This window comes from Podarcis pityusensis (genome assembly GCF_964106645.2).
Source record: "Podarcis pityusensis genome assembly, chromosome: 5".
NCBI classification, from domain to species: domain Eukaryota; kingdom Metazoa; phylum Chordata; class Lepidosauria; order Squamata; family Lacertidae; genus Podarcis; species Podarcis pityusensis.
In genome coordinates this window covers 95,289,907-95,308,048 of record NC_138032.1, presented here as the reverse complement: position 1 = coordinate 95,308,048, position 18,142 = coordinate 95,289,907, and the positions used below count along the sequence as shown (strand labels likewise).

The window sequence follows — 18,142 nt, the reverse complement described above, 5'->3', positions numbered from 1 at the left end:
GCGTGAGCATCAGCTGGGAGCCAGAAATTCAGGCCTGCAGGTAGCCAAGGAAGACTGCTCAGAGTTCACCTAAGTGCATGGAAGATGAGTTGGAGAAGAAAAGAAGTGAAAGTGGGTGCTTTTAACCCCTTCCCTTTCTTTTTCATTTACCTGTCCCAATAAATAAGACATCGTACTGCCCGTCTTCTGCTTCCACTCTGTCTACGACTATTTGTTTGAGGTTGTATTTCCCATCCGTCTTCACAAGAACTGGTCTCTTATGAACAGGCCTAACCGACTGATACATCAGTGGGTGACTCCTAGCAAAACGGATTGCTTCATCCGGATAGTCTTTGGTGCTCACGTACAGACCTCCATTCACTTTGCTGGCACACTAGGAAACACAAAGTAGATTACAGTTATGATGCCGATAGCTGTCCATGGAAGAACATGGAGCTAGTAAAAGGTGGACCCTGCTTTATTTTGTAAGATTAAGGCTGCCCTCGTATACACATTTACTAAGGTACAAGCATCACTGGACAGATTGGGACTCACATGCACTGCACAGCATCCAGATTTTAGCTAAGATCAAATGATATCTTTTGCAATAAGCATTGCGGTTTGAGAAAATACATGGAATAGATTAGATTTCTAGGTTTTAAAAAAAGGAGTAGATAGAAAGTTGCAACTGTGAACTTGTGATCACTTTGGAAGTTGGATAATGCCAAAGCTGGAAAAAAAATGTAGAAAACAAAGCAGCTGCAGAACTTGAAGATTGAGGGATTTGTTCTGACCTGTGGAGAGTAATGATGCGTTTCAATGACTTTCCCTTGAAATGTAACTTCTCTAGCAGTCTGTCTCTCAAATGGCCTTCTAAACATCTCTTCTCCAAGAAGAGTACAATAGTTGATGGGACAGATTCAAAACAATATTGTTAAGAGTTGTGGTGCCAGGGTTTGTGGGTGCAAGGCTCCCTTAAATCCCTGGGCCTCATAGGTGTTAGAATTTAATGAATGCTTGGAGAGTTAAACTGGAGGTCAGACTCTGAATAGCTGGACTCAGCTTCATGTGTTCAAGAGATCGCCTGAGGGATGGGCCATTAACAAAGGCAAAGATGGGTCACTGGCAAACTAAAGACTGGCAAACGGGTTGAGCCCCTCCCTGAGCTCTGAGATGGTTCACAGAGACAAAACAGAGTGGAGAGTTTAGGATTGCCATTGGGGATGATGTGGGCTGGAGGAAAGCAGTTGCAGTCTGTAAAAATGTGGCAAGCTGGAGAGAGGTTGAGCCACATCTGGAGTCTTTTTGAATCCAAGGCTGCTGTGGCCATGGCAGAAATCAGACCCTCTTGGGAGTGTAATGCTGGGAACCCCTCTATCCTAGGCTCAGGTATGTGTGCAAATAAACCATATATCATAAAGGCACCACAGTCTCCGCAGTGCCTCATTTCCAAAGGAAACCTGAATCCTTAATAAGTGCTTGGAATCTCGCAGAGCTCGGAGATTGGGGTGCCGTGCAACAATAAATAATATCGGTCTGATAGAAAAAAAAAAGTTAAGTGTTCCATTTCTTCAAACATGCAAATGCTAATGCTGTTTTTTTTAAGAAAAAGAATCGGTCAGCAATATTTGATTCCAATCCCTAGCTTAATTTCCTTTGATTTACACCCATAGCCTTGCAAAAGACAGATGTGCTGAGTGAGCACCCCTCAGAGCTATAGCACATGCCAGTGTTTCTATCCTCACCCTAAACATGTTATAAAATACAACCAGGGGGTAGGATTCAGCCCCACCCATGCATGCCAACATTTTCTCCTGCAAGAGAGGGGTACTGCTATGGAACTCCTTTCTGCATATCAGGAAAGTAGAAGATTATACATCAGCAATTTGATGTTTGCTTCTAGGGCAGAGGAAGCTGTCGACCCCCAGACACTGTTGGACTCCCAACTCCCATCAGACCAGCCAGCATGCTCAAGAGTCAGGGGCAAGAGGAGTTGCTGTCACAAGTTTAAGTTCACTAACTGTACTAAAATAGGCACGTTTTTATCCTGAAAAGGAAGCTTTAAATTAGTCGATAGAAGTAGCTCCTTATAGAGTCTTCTGTACCTTGTGCACTTTAATTAGAACCATTTAAGGTTTTTGCTAGAAATATTTCAGTAATCATTTATTTCCTACATGGCTGTTGAAAACAGTGTGGTTTTAAGAGATGGTTCAAGCCCAGCCACAGTAGCAGGCTCTCCCTATTTAAATTGGATTTTCAATCAATAAAGTGAAATAAAATACTCTTTATGTTTACTGGAAACATTCAGTCTCAACTTGCGGCAGGGGCTGTAATTGACTCTAATAAACTCCTGCACTTGTCAAATGGGGCAGTGTTTATTTTCTTTTCCCTGGGTCTTGGCTATGCCCTGACGTATTTGCTCAGCCTCGGTTTCGAAGTGCATTTTCTAATCAGCCAGCAGTGGGATTTTCATCATAAAAGGCGTCGCATGTGGCTTTCAAGCAGGAGCTCGGACGTCTAGTTTCCCACGTGCAGCTGCAAGCCAATGAAACAGAAATGCCAAATCCTGTTGAAAAGTTCCAGCTTGAGCAAGATTTGAGAATGTATTATTTACATGGATTTAAAACAAAATGTTTGAAAAAAATATATGTGTAAATCGCTTCAAGGCTAACTTAGGCCATCAGCACATTTTGGGCGGGTGTTTTATTATTCTTTGGGGTTGCTTTGTAGTGCTGCGTTTGAAAGCACCATGCTTGGCATTAAGCAATTAAGCCGACTGTTTAGAGAGATGCCAACAGCAACAGGAGAGGCTCTGCGAAGCTCTAGCAGGGATTTGCCTTAGAATGAACCAATGTTTAAGATCCAGTGCAGTGGTGTGCGGTCAATGGACTAAGGGGGGACAGGCTTCTCCCCTAAATGTTCCCAGTAAATTAGAGTATTAAAGTATCAAAGCCTGGTGCCTCCTTCACAAAGCCCAGGAAGCTTCTGCCTGGCTTAGGGAGGCAGGCGCGATGCTCCAATGGGGTCAAAGAGCCCTCCCACCACCTCCCCAAAGCACCCCTGTCTTTGGGAAGGAGGCAGCAGGGAACTAGCATTCTGTCAGAAGCCTGCACCCTCTTCCCCAAAGCCTGGGAAGCTTCTGCCCGGTTTAAGGAGGGAGGCGCGATGCACATGATGTTGCTCTCCCACATCACCCTCACAACCTGGCACCTCCAGCCCTAACTGTTCCACTACAAAAAAAATCATTGCACGCCACTGATCCAGTAGCACAAATACCATTTTCCCCTGTTCATTTGCACCAAGTCTCTGCTTACTCAAAGGAGAGGTGTTCTGACTGAGAAGGCAGTTGCTGCAGTGGAATTTTAACTGCCAGAGGAATGTGGCCAAAACAAGTAAGTTAAGGAGTGTGCAGTCATCCTTTCCTAAGTCAAAGTATTTTATGTCCTGTTCCCACTTCCAGGTTTGCAGCCAAGAATTCCCTTAACTACACCCAGTGTCGTGATAGAAAGGGAGAGAGCCCCATGTAGATGTCCCCCACCCCAGCCAAGCCCTAGTCACCCACAACATCTAGGAGCTCTGACAGGCCCCTCCAAATTAGACACCATGCCAGGTTAGAACAGAGGCATGGCAGAGCGTGGAGGGACCTCTGCTCTAGCTACATGCGGAGAAACTGGCTTCTGCTTATGGACCTTCCTTTCTGGGCCAGGGAAAGGGCTTATCTCACTTAGGATTTCTGCCAGTGGGAGTCCCACTGATATGAAGCAGGTTTTGCCCCCTCCAGAAGCAAGCTCCAAGTGCAATGAATGGCAGCCCTTTGTTCATATGGGGGAAAGCAAAGAGGGATGACTCACCTTGCAGCGAGTCATCTGGAGAGACCGGGGAATTATGTTAGAATGTTGTTTATTGATCATAGCTCGGCTTTTAGTACCATCCTTCCGGACATTTTTATCAAAAAGCTGATGGAACTAGACCTTTCTTCTACCATCTGTGACTGGATTAAAGACTTTCTGAGGGATCTGACACAAACAGTGAGGATTGGGCCTGTTACATCTACCTCCCTGAAGCTCAGCACTGACACCCCGAAGGGATGTGTGCTGAGTCCCTACGTGTACTCATTGTATACATATGATTGTATTTCATCTGATCCATCCATTGTATTTATTAAGTTTGCAGATGATACTACTAAAATGGGTCTAATTACAGGTGGAGATGAATCAGCGTACAGGGGGGAGGTTCAAAAAGTATTTACATGATGCTTAGAGAATAACTTGCACCTAAATATTAGCAAGACAAAGGAGATGGTGTTGGACTTTTGGAGGAAGAGAGGGGAACTAGCCCAGCCCATTGTATATCGGCCGGGGGTGTGTGTGTGGTTGTGTGGAGAGAGTCTCTGCCTTGAAATACCTGCAATACCTTAGTGAAGACCTCACTTGGAAAAACAATAGAACTCAGGTGGTTAGGAAGGCCCAACAGAGACTCCATTTTCTCAGCGTCTTGCGAAAGAACAATGTTAAACAACAATTAATGACCCCCTTCTACTGGTCCACAATAGAAAGTGTCATCTCATATTGTATCACAGTGTGGTACATTGGCTTGACAGCCACGGACAGAAAGTCTTTACAGAGGGTGGTGAACACAGCACATGATATCATGGGCTGTCCCCTGAGCCCGCTAGATGACATCGCAAGGGATCGTTGCCTTAGGAGAGCGAGAAAAATTCTCAGGGACAATTCACACCCCGGCCAGCACCTCTTTAATCTTTTACCCTCAGGCAGGAGATATAGAAGTATAATCAGTTGTACCAACAGGCTAAAAAACAGTTTCTATCCGTGGGCTATTAGGCTGCTGAACGGAAAATAATATAGTGCAACTGACTTTCGGGGTTGGTGTGTTGTGCGACAAGCACACAGAGTGCAATGAGATTTAATGTTTTGGGGGGGAAGGAGGCTCGGTTAATTTCATCATACACAGCTTGTACATTGACAATAAAGGTATTATTATTATTGAAGTCAGAGGTATGTTTATGGGCCCTAAACCAACCAACTGCCCCTGGCAACTCCAGTTCTTATCTACAAGATTTGTCTGTTTTTTTGTTTCAACGGCACTCTATTTTATGACATTTGGAGGATGGAGGGGAACCTCTCTCACTTACTGATCCAGGCCTTGGGTATGGCACTTTCCCTTCATACACAGACCAGTGGTATTCAGGTCCCTCTTTATGGGCATATGGTCCATTGAAAGCTGCCCGGATGCTAGCCATGTGATAGACACATATAGCATATCCTCGGAATATGTTGCTGCAAAACAAAAGTCAAGAAAGACTCTGGTAACCTCATGTTCAGATTACTGCAATACACTTTACATAGGACTTTCCTTGAAGGCAGTGCAGAAGCTGCAGCTGGCACAGTGTGTCACTAGAGGGCTTTGCGGGGTGTACCGACCATAACACACCAATTGTCCAAGAATGTCATTGGCTACTGATATGCTTCTGGACCCATTTATATACTGACATATAAAGGTCTGAACAAATACTTGAAGTGGCGCCTCTTCCAGTATTTGTCAGCCTGGATGTTAAGATCTGCAACGATCTCTCCAATGAGTGCTATCTCTTGGGACCTTCTATGTGGTGGAGTCCCTTTCTCTGAAGATGCACCCAACATTTCAATGTTGAGTTTTCATTGCCAACTGGAGATGTACTTATTCACCCAGGCCATTGGGATACTCTTGCACTTGGGCCTAGGTATTACTACTGATTTGGTCTGCTGCTATAATGGTATTATGGGTAAAAAACCTGAAAAAAATGGGTTCTTAAATTGTATTGTATGTTACAAATGCAATTACAATGGTTGCATTTTTGTGCTTGTTTTATTGAAATATTGTGGTCCACCCTGTGATCAGTTGATGAAGGGCAGTCGATAAATAAATACTTTCTATTCTACGTCCAAGTCTCAGTCCACTATGTTGAGTGACACCTCAGAAAATATATCTAACCAGACCCTTTCATTTGCTAGTAGGGCATATGGTGTTTTCACATTCACCATAAAGCAGGTTCCTCAAAATGTATCCGTCTTTCATCTAGAGTGGCTACAACACGATGGCTTACCTTGTAGTGTTGAAGAGTCCGAATATCACGGGGTTTTTGTTATCCCGAGTGTGGAGCAAAAAGACGTCCTCTGCAAAGTGGAGGCATAATGCTGGTTAAGTATGAACAAACCATTTATGGAAGAAAAAAGTCTTATGCAACCTAGCAAATGAATAGGTTTCCATTCTTACTTCTGTCTCATCACCACTGACACACAGGACCATTATGGATGTCATGGCAAATCACAATTGAACACGACCAGAACAAGCTGCCATGTGTCTTCCCTCTTCTCTCCTGATATGAATGTGAGGACAAGTTGAGAAGGTTTTGCTTCCGTTTGTGATCGTCCACAGTTTAGCGCTACAACCAGTGGCGTAGCGTGGGGGGTGCCAGGGGGGCCGGCCGCACCGGGCGCAACATGGGCGGGGGGCGCGCTCGCACTAGCAGCTCTCTGCCCCTACTAAAATCCACGGGTTAGGGAGCCCGCGCTCGCTCGGCTTGGCGAGGAGGTCGCGGAAGGGGGAGAGCGAAGCCTTCTGCCGCGGGCAAAAAAAGGAGAGGAAGCCGGGTGGGCGGGCGGGCGGGCTGGCTGGCGGGGGTCTGGCTGCGCCTGCTGCTGCCGGTGCAGGGCAAGGCAAGCAGAGCGAGGAGGAGAGAGAGGGGAAGGGGGGGGAAGCAGCTAGGAAACGCTGCGGTGTGGAGGAGGAATCAATTAAGGAGAGAAAGCGAAAAGCCTTGGAGAAAGGGAAAAAAGGAAAGAAAAGAGGCAGCTCCAGGAGAGCGCGGGGGAAAGAGAAGCCTCGCTGCTGCTGCTGCTTGGGAGAGTAAATTACTGTACTTGCCTTGCCCTGGGTTAGGGGGCGCAAATTACTTGCCTTGCCCCGGGTGCTGATAACCCACGCTACGCCGCTGGCTACAACAGATGTTTTGTTGAAGCAGGCAACTTTACGATCGATGGTTTCAAACAAACTGTAGTTAAGATTAGCCACAATTTCCTGGTTTGGATGAAACGTCAACCCTATGGCCAAGGTTCAAATCCCCACTCAGCCATGAAGCTTACTGGGTGACCTTGGGCCAATCAACATCCCTCAGTCAGGCTGACGTACCTCACAGAGAGAAGAGGAGAGCCAGTCACAGCACCTTGAGGAAAAGGTGGCATATAAGTGTAATATATAAGTGTAATAAACCAATAGTTAATTTTAAAAAAAATAGAAGGAAAGAATCTGTTTTCCTCATGGCTGTGCCAGAGGAGGAAAGGGTTGGTGTGAAGCATAAAAGGCCAATGCAAATTTTGACTCATTCTCAACACAATAAACCATGTTTCATCATGATGCTCAAAGTCCCTGAGTTCATAGGAACTTAGCATAAGATTAGTGATACCAGTCACTTACGCACAGCTGTGAATCTGCATGAGTTTACAATGGGCTGTGCCTTCCACCTACGCAGAAGCAGGAACCTCACCTAGCTCATCAAAATGTGTGTCGATTCCGTTCATTCCTGGCACAGAGCAGATCAACCTGGTTTTGAGGAAAGTGGTCCATTTATTCACCAGCATCCGTTGTCCACCCATGTCATTCTGGAGAGGACGGAGCAAAAGAAGACAAACACAGGGACAGGTTAGACGTGTTGTGTTCTCCTGCTATTGGAGGGGAAATTTTGGATCACAACTTCGCTGCTACAAGTAGATTTGACACTTCCAGTGTGTATGAAGACTTTATGGCTTTAACACCAAGCCAGCATTTTTTCTTCCCACACTTGCTTTACATAGTAAAAGATCCAGTGCCGAGGGCCAAGTGTGGTTACAGGGAACCAGACAGAGGGCCTTCTCGGTAGTGGCGCCCACCCGGTGGAACGCCCTCCCTTCAGATGTTAAGGAAATAAGCAGCTATCCTATCTTTAAAAGACACCTGAAGGCAGTACAGGGAAGTTTTTAATATTTAACGCTGTACTGTTTTTAACACTCGATTGGAAGCCGCCCAGAGTGGCTGGGGAAACTCAGCCAGATGGGCGGGTATAAATAATAAATTATTATTATTATTATTATTATTATTATTATTATTATTATTATTGTATCCAACATGATGAAGAGTTCTGGAGAATCTGGAAGCCTGCTCAGTATTTTGTGACTTTTGGGTTGGTCCTAATAAAGATCTTTCCCTATAGGAGATCCCCCCCTCTTTTTCTTATGTCCTACAATGACCACCTTTGCCTTTTATATAGCTTACATTATTACTCCAGAGTCTACATTTTATCTAAACTATCAAAGTACTCATTAAAAGCTGCAGTTTGGTAAGAATTTTTTAATGAAAATCATGCCAATAACAAGTTTTAACTGTCTAGATATTATTAATCCCTTTCCGATTACTCAATTTTGGCACACCCGTGAAGCAAATATGCTAGCCAGTTAAATTCTTTGTTTTATTAATCAGCCTTAGCATTAGTTCAGTGAGATTAAGAAATAATGACCCTCACATTTGTTTATTTCAGACTTGAGTTACTTCATGGAACTCATTCTGAGGCAGATGGGTGCTGTAATCCTAAAGTAAAAAATCTTGTATATGATGACTACAGTTACTAATTACGCTCCTTTCCTAAGGGTGCAAAGAAACATTTCCCTCTCTCCCCAGGGCCAAGATATAAAACCATGCCTGATCTGCAAATCTGCATGAAAAGCTGGCTATGAATGGTGCTGACTTGCCCTATTCTGTGACATGTCTTGTGATTTTTTTAAATTTAATTTTTAACGTTAATATAGTGTTGAATGAATGGTTGAGCTTCTAGACTGGCTGTTTATTGAGCATCCATGTTGATGTGCTGACACAAAACTTGTGGGGAAGTTATCCACCCCCATCATCCAGCCCGGACACTGAGGTCCAGCGCCGAGGGCCTTCTGGCGGTTCCCTCACTGTGAGAAGTGAGGTTACAGGGAACCAGGCAGAGGGCCTTCTTGGTAGTGGCACCCGCCCTGTGGAACACCCTCCCTTCAGATGTGAAGAAAATAAACTATTATTATTATTATTATTATTATTATTATTATTATTATGTTTATTGAATGCTCCCAATATGTTCATGCAGAGATTATACGACATTCCAACTAGTGGTTCTTATGCCAAACTTTCTGAGAGAATTTCCCCTCCCTGTTCTTATCTTGTTTTTTTTTGCAGTTAGAAAAGTGACATTTATGAGATTCTGTGCATATTTACATAGAGGTATTTCCCACTGTTTAACCAAACCTTCTTTTGCAATCCTACGGACATTCATTGAGAAGGAAGTATCATTCATTTGCAGTGGCACTTGCATTTGAGTAAGCATGCGCAGGACAAGGCTGGGAAGCTGCAACCCCAAGCACATTTATGTAAAAGCAAGTTGCGCTGAAATAAATTGGGCTCTCCACTAAGAAAACATGATTAAGATTGGGCGTGGTGGTGGTGGTGGGATCTCCAAAGCATGCAAAGCTCTTTTGGTTTCTTCTATTGGGCTTAATGCTGAACTTTTGTAATTTTATTTTCCCTCAACAGAAGCTCTGAGTTAAATTTAGGAAAACACACACACACACACAAGATAAGGAGCAGACCAAAATTTTGCATGCGGCCTGCCACTCAAGTGACTGTTTTCTTTCCATACCCGTTTCTCTTGATCCCTTTTATGTTTCTCCTCAAGTTTTACTTTATGCCACTCAGTAGGGAATGAACTCTACAGAAGCAGCTCATTGCAGAGCTATGCCAGAACCACAGTTAGGTGGGTGGTCACAATCATCTCCCACCCTGTCTCTGGACAAGGGGCTCTTTAATATGGAGCCTGGAAGAAAGTCAGAATTCAGGCTTGGATGTTCTTGTTTTTTTTAATACATATATTTTTTACTTTTAGCTTTCCCAAACCCAAAGCATCTAAACTCCAGAGCAAAAAGAAGGAACACACTGTAAGCAGAGGTTTTATCATAAAAGGTTTCTTACGGCACACATTCTTCCGACTCTGGAATAGATGGCGTGGGCACCTGTCTCAGCCTCTAACGCTTTCTCAGTAAAGAAGAAGTACACCTTGTTATCTTCCCGGTCTTCGTTGTCAGGAATCATGAAGGAGCTTACAAATTTTGGTTCTTTAAAAAACCAAAGAAAAGGGGGGAGGGGAGGGGAAGAGATACCAAAAAAGCAAAAGGAAAAAGGGATGAATCAAATTTATTTTAGAAAAACACTGGTAATCATGCATATATAAAAACATGTACAGTGGTACCTCGGGTTACATACGCTTCAGGTTACATACGCTTCAGGTTACAGACTCTGCTAACCCAGAAATAGTGCTTCAGGTTAAGAACTTTGCTTCAGGATGAGAACAAAAATCATGCTCTGGCGGCGCGGCAGCAGTGGGAGGTCTCATTAGCTAAAGTGGTGCTTCAGGTTAAGAACAGTTTCAGGTTAAGTACGGACCTCTGGAACGAATTAAGTACTTAACCTGAGGTACCACTGTATAAGTGCAACCTGATAGTACACTTTTTATTCCAGATATTATGGACTGGCCCAAGGCAGACAATGAGCACTGAGCTATCTATGGCTTGGAACATTTTGAGATCCTGAAAACCAGAGTTCCTTCATTTCTAGTCTCTTGATGTGTATCATTAGGAACTAAATGGACAGACTCCGGATCACAGTTGGGAAAGGGAACAGGAAGTCTTCCCATTCAAGCTGACAGACCTGGGTTCGCACACTTGGAACTGAGCAAATTCAGGCAAACGTCTGCAAGTGTTTTACCTCAATGAAATAACAGGACTGCAGATCTAAGCTTGTCAAACTGCTGCAGGCAATGCAGTCATTGCGCCTTCAACTGTGGTGATGAATTTGCAAGGGCTGCTTGAGGTTAATAATTTTAGAAGGAGTACAAATGATGTGGACTGGCCATAATGTGGCCTATACATCATGCACAGGATGCTGGCACATTAGCATTGACCGTGCAGCTCATGATAGATTGCTACGGGGGGCCTTAAGTGGTGAGCAGGTAAGCCCACAATGAGATTCTCTCTGCTTTTTGGAGCGAGATAAAGGCACCAGAAAGAGGGAAGCATTTACCAGCATCTTCCAAATTCCTGCTTAAATGTAACCACAAAGTGGGGCACTGGGAGGTACTTCAAAAATGCACAAAGACACAAGTTTTAGTAATATTTGCATCTCCAAATGTATATGAAGAGAAAGAAATTAAAAACTTCAGTTCCACAGAGGGCAGGCCAAACGATTTCCCACTCAAATCACTCCAGACAAATTGTCAATTTCCACCCTACTCTAAATCACTCCAAATCTGTTCCTCTTCAATTCATTTACCCCCAGTTAATTTCCCAGTATATCCTGCTCTAAGTCAATTAAATTCCCCTTCACTTACTCCCATTCCATAACCCCCAAATCATCTGTAAAAGTAGTCTTACATTAATTCGTTTCCTGAAATTAATATCCTACACACAACCAATTCAATTTATTGCAAATTCATGAATGACCCAGAAGCACGTAGGACACTTCAGGAAAGATTTGGGGGTCTCTACCTCATGGGTTTACCCTAGCAATACCTCTTGGTTCAGATCCTGGCTCACAGAGAGGGGAAGCCAAATGTCCTCTCCAGCATACTGCTCTAATATTTGGAATGTGCCTAAGTCCTGAGGAAGATAGCCTTAAGTACAAACATACTTTTGCAATAGATATTTCTAGTAAATATGAATGGAACTGCAAAGCAATAACAACCAAGATCTCAAGGGGGACCAAAAGACAAACTTAAATACTGTTTCATGCAAGTGAATGAACATATGGAGAATATCAGCTTTGAAAATATTTGTGTAGCTCCAACTTACATATCAATATTTTTTTTCTTACACACATACACAAAAAACCCCCTAAGATCCTTTTCCAATCTTACTCTCTGGGGTTCATTTATTTTAATTTATATTAGCCTGAAACTTGGCATGCATTTGATACAACCATCTGTGGCTGTATACAAAACAGGAATCAGAGCTGTTGAGGCAGACTGATTTGCCACTGGGGGTGGGGAGAGCAAGACACTGTGCGAGAGGGATGTGCAGATTTGAAAGCATTTCGCCTCTTTTGTTGTCAAATTGGAACCATGTGACTTGGCCATGAGAAACCAAACACTGACGTTTACCCTTGGGATAGATCAGAATAACTCAACTCATCAAAGCTCTATCAGGACGATCCTTTGACAGCCATCATGGCCCTCAATCTACATGACACTCACAACTCAAGCAAAAATTAAGAAACCCAAGGGAGTGAGTCTTCCAGAGCGCACATTCAAAATAGCTCAGGGCAATGAGAGAGTCAAACAGCAAGGTAGTTCACACACTCAGGTGCATGAGGACCTAAGTATGCATGGTAGGTGAGCTGTTGTGCATGTCTTACTTCTCCCAAACCTGACGTGAGCAAAATTAAGTGTGGCGTTATACACATTCATATACCAGACGTTTGACTTCTCCATCCCTTTTCGCAGGGGAAGGATCAAACAAATCATGTCTACAAATGTGCACCTCAAAGGTCCAGGGGGATGGGACATGCTGATTCTTTCTCTGCCTATGGAGTCCTCGTCAACTGACTGAGTGTGCAAATTCTGTTTCCTTTCTCTGTAGAATTAGTAGGGAACAATTTGGGTCTGTATGAACTATTGGTATTGCACAATTGGCCAAACGCATGATATTTATGCTAACCTAAAGGACCCAATAGGGACACAGGTGGCACTGTGGGTTAAACCACAGAGCCTAGGACTTGCCGATCAGAAGGTCGGCGGTTCGAATCCCTGCGACCGGGTGAGCTCCCGTTCCTCGGTCCCTGCTCCTGCCAACCTAGCAGTTCGAAAGCACATCAAAGTGCAAGTAGATAAATAGGTACCACTCCGGCGGGAAGGCAAACAGTGTTTCCGTGCGCTGCTCTGGTTCGCCAGAAGCGGCTTAGTCCTGCTGGCCACATGACCCGGAAGCTGTACACCGGCTCCCTCGGCCAATAAAGCGAGATGAGTGCCACAACCCCAGAGTCGGCCACAACTGGACCTAATGGTCAGGGGTCCCTTTACCTTTAAAGGACCCAATGCACAACTTATAGTTGGACTCTCCAGTGCCCTCCCCAATCTGGACTCTCAAGCCAAAGTACTGTTCCCCTGATATCTTTTCAAGGGATCATCACTGATGCTGCAAATATTGACTGCTAAGGGGATTAGCAATGATTTGGAGAGGACTTTGCAGGGAGGATAAGGCTAGAACCTTGTGTCGCCGAAGCCTTTTAAACCTCCTGGCGCATCTGGGCAAAACACTATTGTTTATTTTTATGATTACTATTATTAAACAACGAAGATTTCTTACGGACCCCTTGTACCTTTCAGCAGGCGCTCATCGTCTGGCTCAGTCCGGATGTGTGCCGCACGGCCCATTGTGCGGAAGATGGCAGCATCTCGCCCCCAGTAGTCACTGTAGAGCCCAGCGAACAACTCACCACCTGAAAGTCAGATGCATCCGTGGTAAGTGGAGAGAGGGTTGCCACACTCACACGACATACATGTTACATCACAGGTGAGGCGTTTGACCAGTCCTGTGGACACAGATTTTCCTGGATCGTACCACTTCAGGGTGCAGGCAAAGAGTTGCATACTTCAGTGCTTCTCTACAGCCCTTCTAGAGGAGGTCAGGGGTAGAAGCAGGGCAGGGACGGGTGGGGGGGGACATGACAAAATATAGCAGGGAGGTTTCAATCTAGACTTCTCCCTGGCATTCTGTTTTTCCATGCGCAGGGATGCCGATGCTGTTGTCAAGGCCCAACTTGTAGGCCCAAGCGTTACAGGAAAAGCTGTGCCCACGCAAGTATGAAGCTGTCGTAAAAGCTTAAGGCAATTTACAGTAGCAGGTATAAAAGTCCCAATGTGTTTTATACATGATACAAACAGAGACATCAACAGGAAGTCAATGGATAACCTACACTTAAAGAAGTTGAGGTATTCCATCTTTTATCACTGATGTATCTTTTAAAAAAACCTTACAGTAAGTCTGCACTTTCCTTTCTCCCAAATCTCCTTGCCCCCACCATGCAGAGTGAGACCAGAATTTCCCCCCCTACATTAAATTACTTGTACTCTACATTACGAGTTCAAGATTCTGCTCCAGAGTGAACTGCAAGGCACTGGCTGCCCAATGACATTTTCTGCCTCGCTTGTCTTTTTAAAAGGGGATTTCATAAGGTACTTGGTTTTTCCCCTTTCTCAATGTGTCTTACATTTATTTGCCACTGGATGGCACCCGAATACCACAAAAGCAGCAGAAGGAAGCCATCCTTTCAGAACGGGAAGAAAATTAGCCCTTTGACAGTCTAAATTAAACTGTGCAGATATTTTACTCCCCTCTGACAAAAAACTGAATACTTTCAACCTTTTTTTTAATCTATAAGCAAGCATATTTGACTAATTTTACTGTTACTGTTATGGTTTTTAATTATTTTCGTTATCACTATTACTACTTCCCTCTCTCTGAAGGATTTGCAATCTTTTACTTGCTGTCTGCAAATAAGTGTGGATCTGATTTCAGTGCAACTGATGCATTTGGAAGTAATGATGCTGCCGTTCCCAATACTGTAATGACCCTAAATATTCTGCTGAAGTACAGCAGATATGGCAAACCCAGAAATCTTTCACTGGTGCTAGCCAACCCACGCGGAGATCAGTTCCGCAGAGGAACAACACCTTAGCAAATAAAGTAAATAAGTCACAGCAGTTCTTGAGAAAAAGGAATCCTTACGTATTTGAGATGGCATGAAAACTGAAGTCTCCAAACACCTGAATAATCACTCCCAACTTCGCAAGATGCCTGGGTTTATGTAGCCAAAACAGTATGACAGCTCACCCTTGCAAAAGGGTGTGTGTGTGTGTGTGTGTGTGTGTGTGTGTGTGTGTGTGTTATCAGCATCCTTGGAAGAAGCATTCGTAATTTAAAGACTATTTACAGAAATATTGTAAAATTAATGAATGTTAGAATGATGTTGGATTGAAGTTAAGTGGTTTCTAGCTGTAATGGTGTAAAAGAATATGGAAAAATTGGATTTTCAATACGTAAAAACTCAATGCCATAATATATTAAGATTAAAGATCAGGATAAAATAAGGAGGGAAAGGAATTGCTGAACTAATAAATTGAACTGGAATACAAAAAAGGGAGGCATGAGGAGGTCCGGGAAACAAGTAAATGAAAGATATGTGATGAAAAGATGGAATTGTTTTTAATTTTTTTTTTTGTATTTTGTATTTTTCTTTTCTTTCTTTTTTTATTCTTATCTATGTAACCTTTTTTTTTTTTGAAACTTTAATAAATATCATTTAAAAAAAAAAAAAGGAAGAAGCATTCGTGTGTGTTTTTTGTAAGCCTGCATGTTTGCGCTGAGGCTACAGTTCGGCTTTGCATTACATGCGAACTGTGTAGTGTACAACTTCCACAAGGAAATTTTCTACCCATGTGTGATTTCCAGCCTTTCTCAGACTACAGACATCCTTGGCAGAGTGAAGGTCGTGCATGACTTACAAAGAGAATTCTTAAGCTAAGTTTTAAATTCGTGAGGTAACTTTGATTTCCCAGAGGAAGTGCGTGTTGGTTGAGAGCCAAGGGCTTTACAGTTCATTACGTGGAGGGTCTTCCCACTCTGCCGTGAGATAAGGGAAATTTGAGCATTTGTAGAGGCATTGTCACTTTGCACACTGGTGTTTATTTTCTTACTGGAGAGAACCTAAAGCCCTAGGATGGCTGCTTTGGGGCTGCCAGCACTGATTGCAGTCGCATGCGAGCGAGAGCCTGTAGACTCGCTTCAGTGTCAGATGCTAGATGCCGAAAAGACTCAGTTTAGGCATTTCACTACATACATCTTGTCAGAAGCAAAGGGAGCAATCAAGCTAAAGTTAAGCACTTTACATTCCCCACCAATTTCAGTGGGAGTTGCTGAAGCAAGCACTCTTATTCTTCTGCCAGAATCATAAATCTGGTGGGATCACGTCCACAAAGTACTGCAATTTAAGAAAAATTAAAAGGTGATATTGGTAGCATTTCAATTCCACAAATATACTTTGGATTGTATCCAACGCGTTCTTCCATTCATGGAATAGTTTTTTGACCCAGTGACGGTTTTAACAAGAATAGAGTTTGCAGTCAAATGTTAGATGTGCTATGTAAAATTAGACGTCATTGCATAATTGCAAACTAAACTATCTGGATCTAAAACTATAGAACAGGTAAGTCTTCTTTGTTAATAAACATGTGCAGAGGGGAATGGCCACAGCTCAGTAATGGAGCATCTTTTTCGCCACTGCATCTGCAGATACAGTTGGGGAAATTCCCTGTATGAAAACCTAGAAAGTGGCTGCCAGTCAGTGTAGGAAACAATAATGAACCAGGCAGAACAACACGTCTTATGTTACTGTGCATACAAAGCATGCTATTCATATCATTCTTACTTATTTAAAATATTTATATCCTACCTTCTAGTCTAAATCCCTAAGTCAGGAAAATATACATATGGAAAGGGCACCTAAATGGGTGTATTATTTTTAATATATAACTAATGACAAACAGAAGGGTGGGAAAAACCACAGAACAAAACCAATGGAAATCATGCTTCAGTGTGAGGTAAAAGCTCTCTGGAGTTGTTCCCCGCCCCCTCTCAAAAATGTCCTGAAGAGTAAGGAAGTTTCACATTGTTCAGGGCACTGATGCTGATTCTACATATCGGAAATGTGGCATCTGAATGTTATTGTGTGGTTATTGTGGCCTTTCAATTCTTGCAACTACTCTTCACCTGACCCATCACCAAAGATGAAATACAAATGAATTGATTTTGTATTGTTATATACAAAATATATATTGTTATATATATGTCGGGGGGGGGGGAGTGTGTTTGTGTTTACTGGAGAATTTTATGGCCTGTACATAAATAGAACTATAAAGACTGGTCCTCTCAATAAATCTCTGAATTGATCTAGCTGGGAGAGTTGACACCCCTGGTTTCACGGGGCCCTTTCTGAACTGGTGCTACTCAGAGACATGGCACAAGCTGAGACCAAAGAAGCCTGGGGGGTTCCTGGGATAAGGTGAGGTGCAAGAGCTGTCCTGTTGCTCAAATCTGCTCCACTTCCCAGTGGGGAGGAGTTGCGGTGGACCACGTGGCCACCCACTCCCCACAGGGGGCGGGGGACTTTGTCCCCCGTTGCCTGGGGGATCCTGGCCACATCAGAGCGTGACGGGGTGTGGCCGGGGCCGTTTAAATGGAGGAGCGAGCCAGAGGACTTCCTCTTTGCTCGCTTCCTCAATCACCCGCCCTCCCTCCCTATTTTGCAGGTTAGGCAGTGACCTTGCTATGGACTTTGGTTGGTCGCCTTGGTTGTCCGAGGGGCCTGGTAGGAATTTTTCCACTTGGCAAATTGGCAGTGGCCACTTGGTTTTCACCTACCTCGTAGCAATTGTCATAACTTTGTTAGGGTTGTGGTTAGGCATTGTTTGACCTTGTGTGGGGGGGGGGAGGTGTGGCCATCACCTGCCCCTCCATGCTTAAGGGTATTCCGTTAAAGGAATCCGGGGGTGTTGATCTTGTCCAAAGCATAGCTGTCAACTTACAGATTTGAAAATAAGGGACCAGCAGCCTTGAAAATAAGGGACCAGCAGCCAAAATAAGGGACCTGCAGCCTCACCTATTCCAGGCACTCTAGTCTTCCTGTCCTCCTGCAGTCTGGTCAAACTCATGCTGGTAGCTTCGAGAACACTGTCCAACCAACTTTGTAACCAGAGGTTCAACTGAATAGAATCTGAATCACATGCACCACAAGGCCTATGCAGCCTCAACTTAAGATGGCTCCCCGGCCTGGCTTTGCACTGCAAAGTTTGCAGCAGCACGTGCAACAAAATGGCGTCCAGCATTCAAAAACCCCCTCAGCTTGCATTAACTAGCCACACACAAGGCATGCAAGCTCCACCCCCCAGTCGTTCTTAGACTTCTTATTGGGTGAGCAACACAGCCAAGCAACATAGTTGGAGCCTCCCTCATCCCTGGCCAGCAGGGAGGGAGGGAGAGGAGCTGCTTCC

At 44.0% G+C, this 18,142-nt stretch overlaps 1 protein-coding gene across 2 annotated transcripts in view; it reads right to left on the bottom strand.

Moving 5' to 3' along the window:
• The window catches only part of SEMA3E (semaphorin 3E), a 170,963-nt gene that overhangs the window by 16,815 nt on the left and 136,006 nt on the right, over nucleotides 1-18,142 (bottom strand). The window contains exons 6-11 of one of the 2 annotated variants that reach the window (XM_081005478.1): nucleotides 13,405-13,533; nucleotides 10,015-10,157; nucleotides 7,523-7,637; nucleotides 6,083-6,152; nucleotides 5,132-5,276; nucleotides 151-373 (exon numbers count right to left, since the gene is read on the bottom strand). In XM_081005478.1, the coding sequence (XP_080861604.1) occupies nucleotides 151-373; nucleotides 5,132-5,276; nucleotides 6,083-6,152; nucleotides 7,523-7,637; nucleotides 10,015-10,157; nucleotides 13,405-13,533 (825 nt within the window). The remainder of the gene's footprint in view (nucleotides 1-150; nucleotides 374-5,131; nucleotides 5,277-6,082; nucleotides 6,153-7,522; nucleotides 7,638-10,014; nucleotides 10,158-13,404; nucleotides 13,534-18,142) is intronic. The other variant, XM_081005479.1, reaches the window with a different exon arrangement.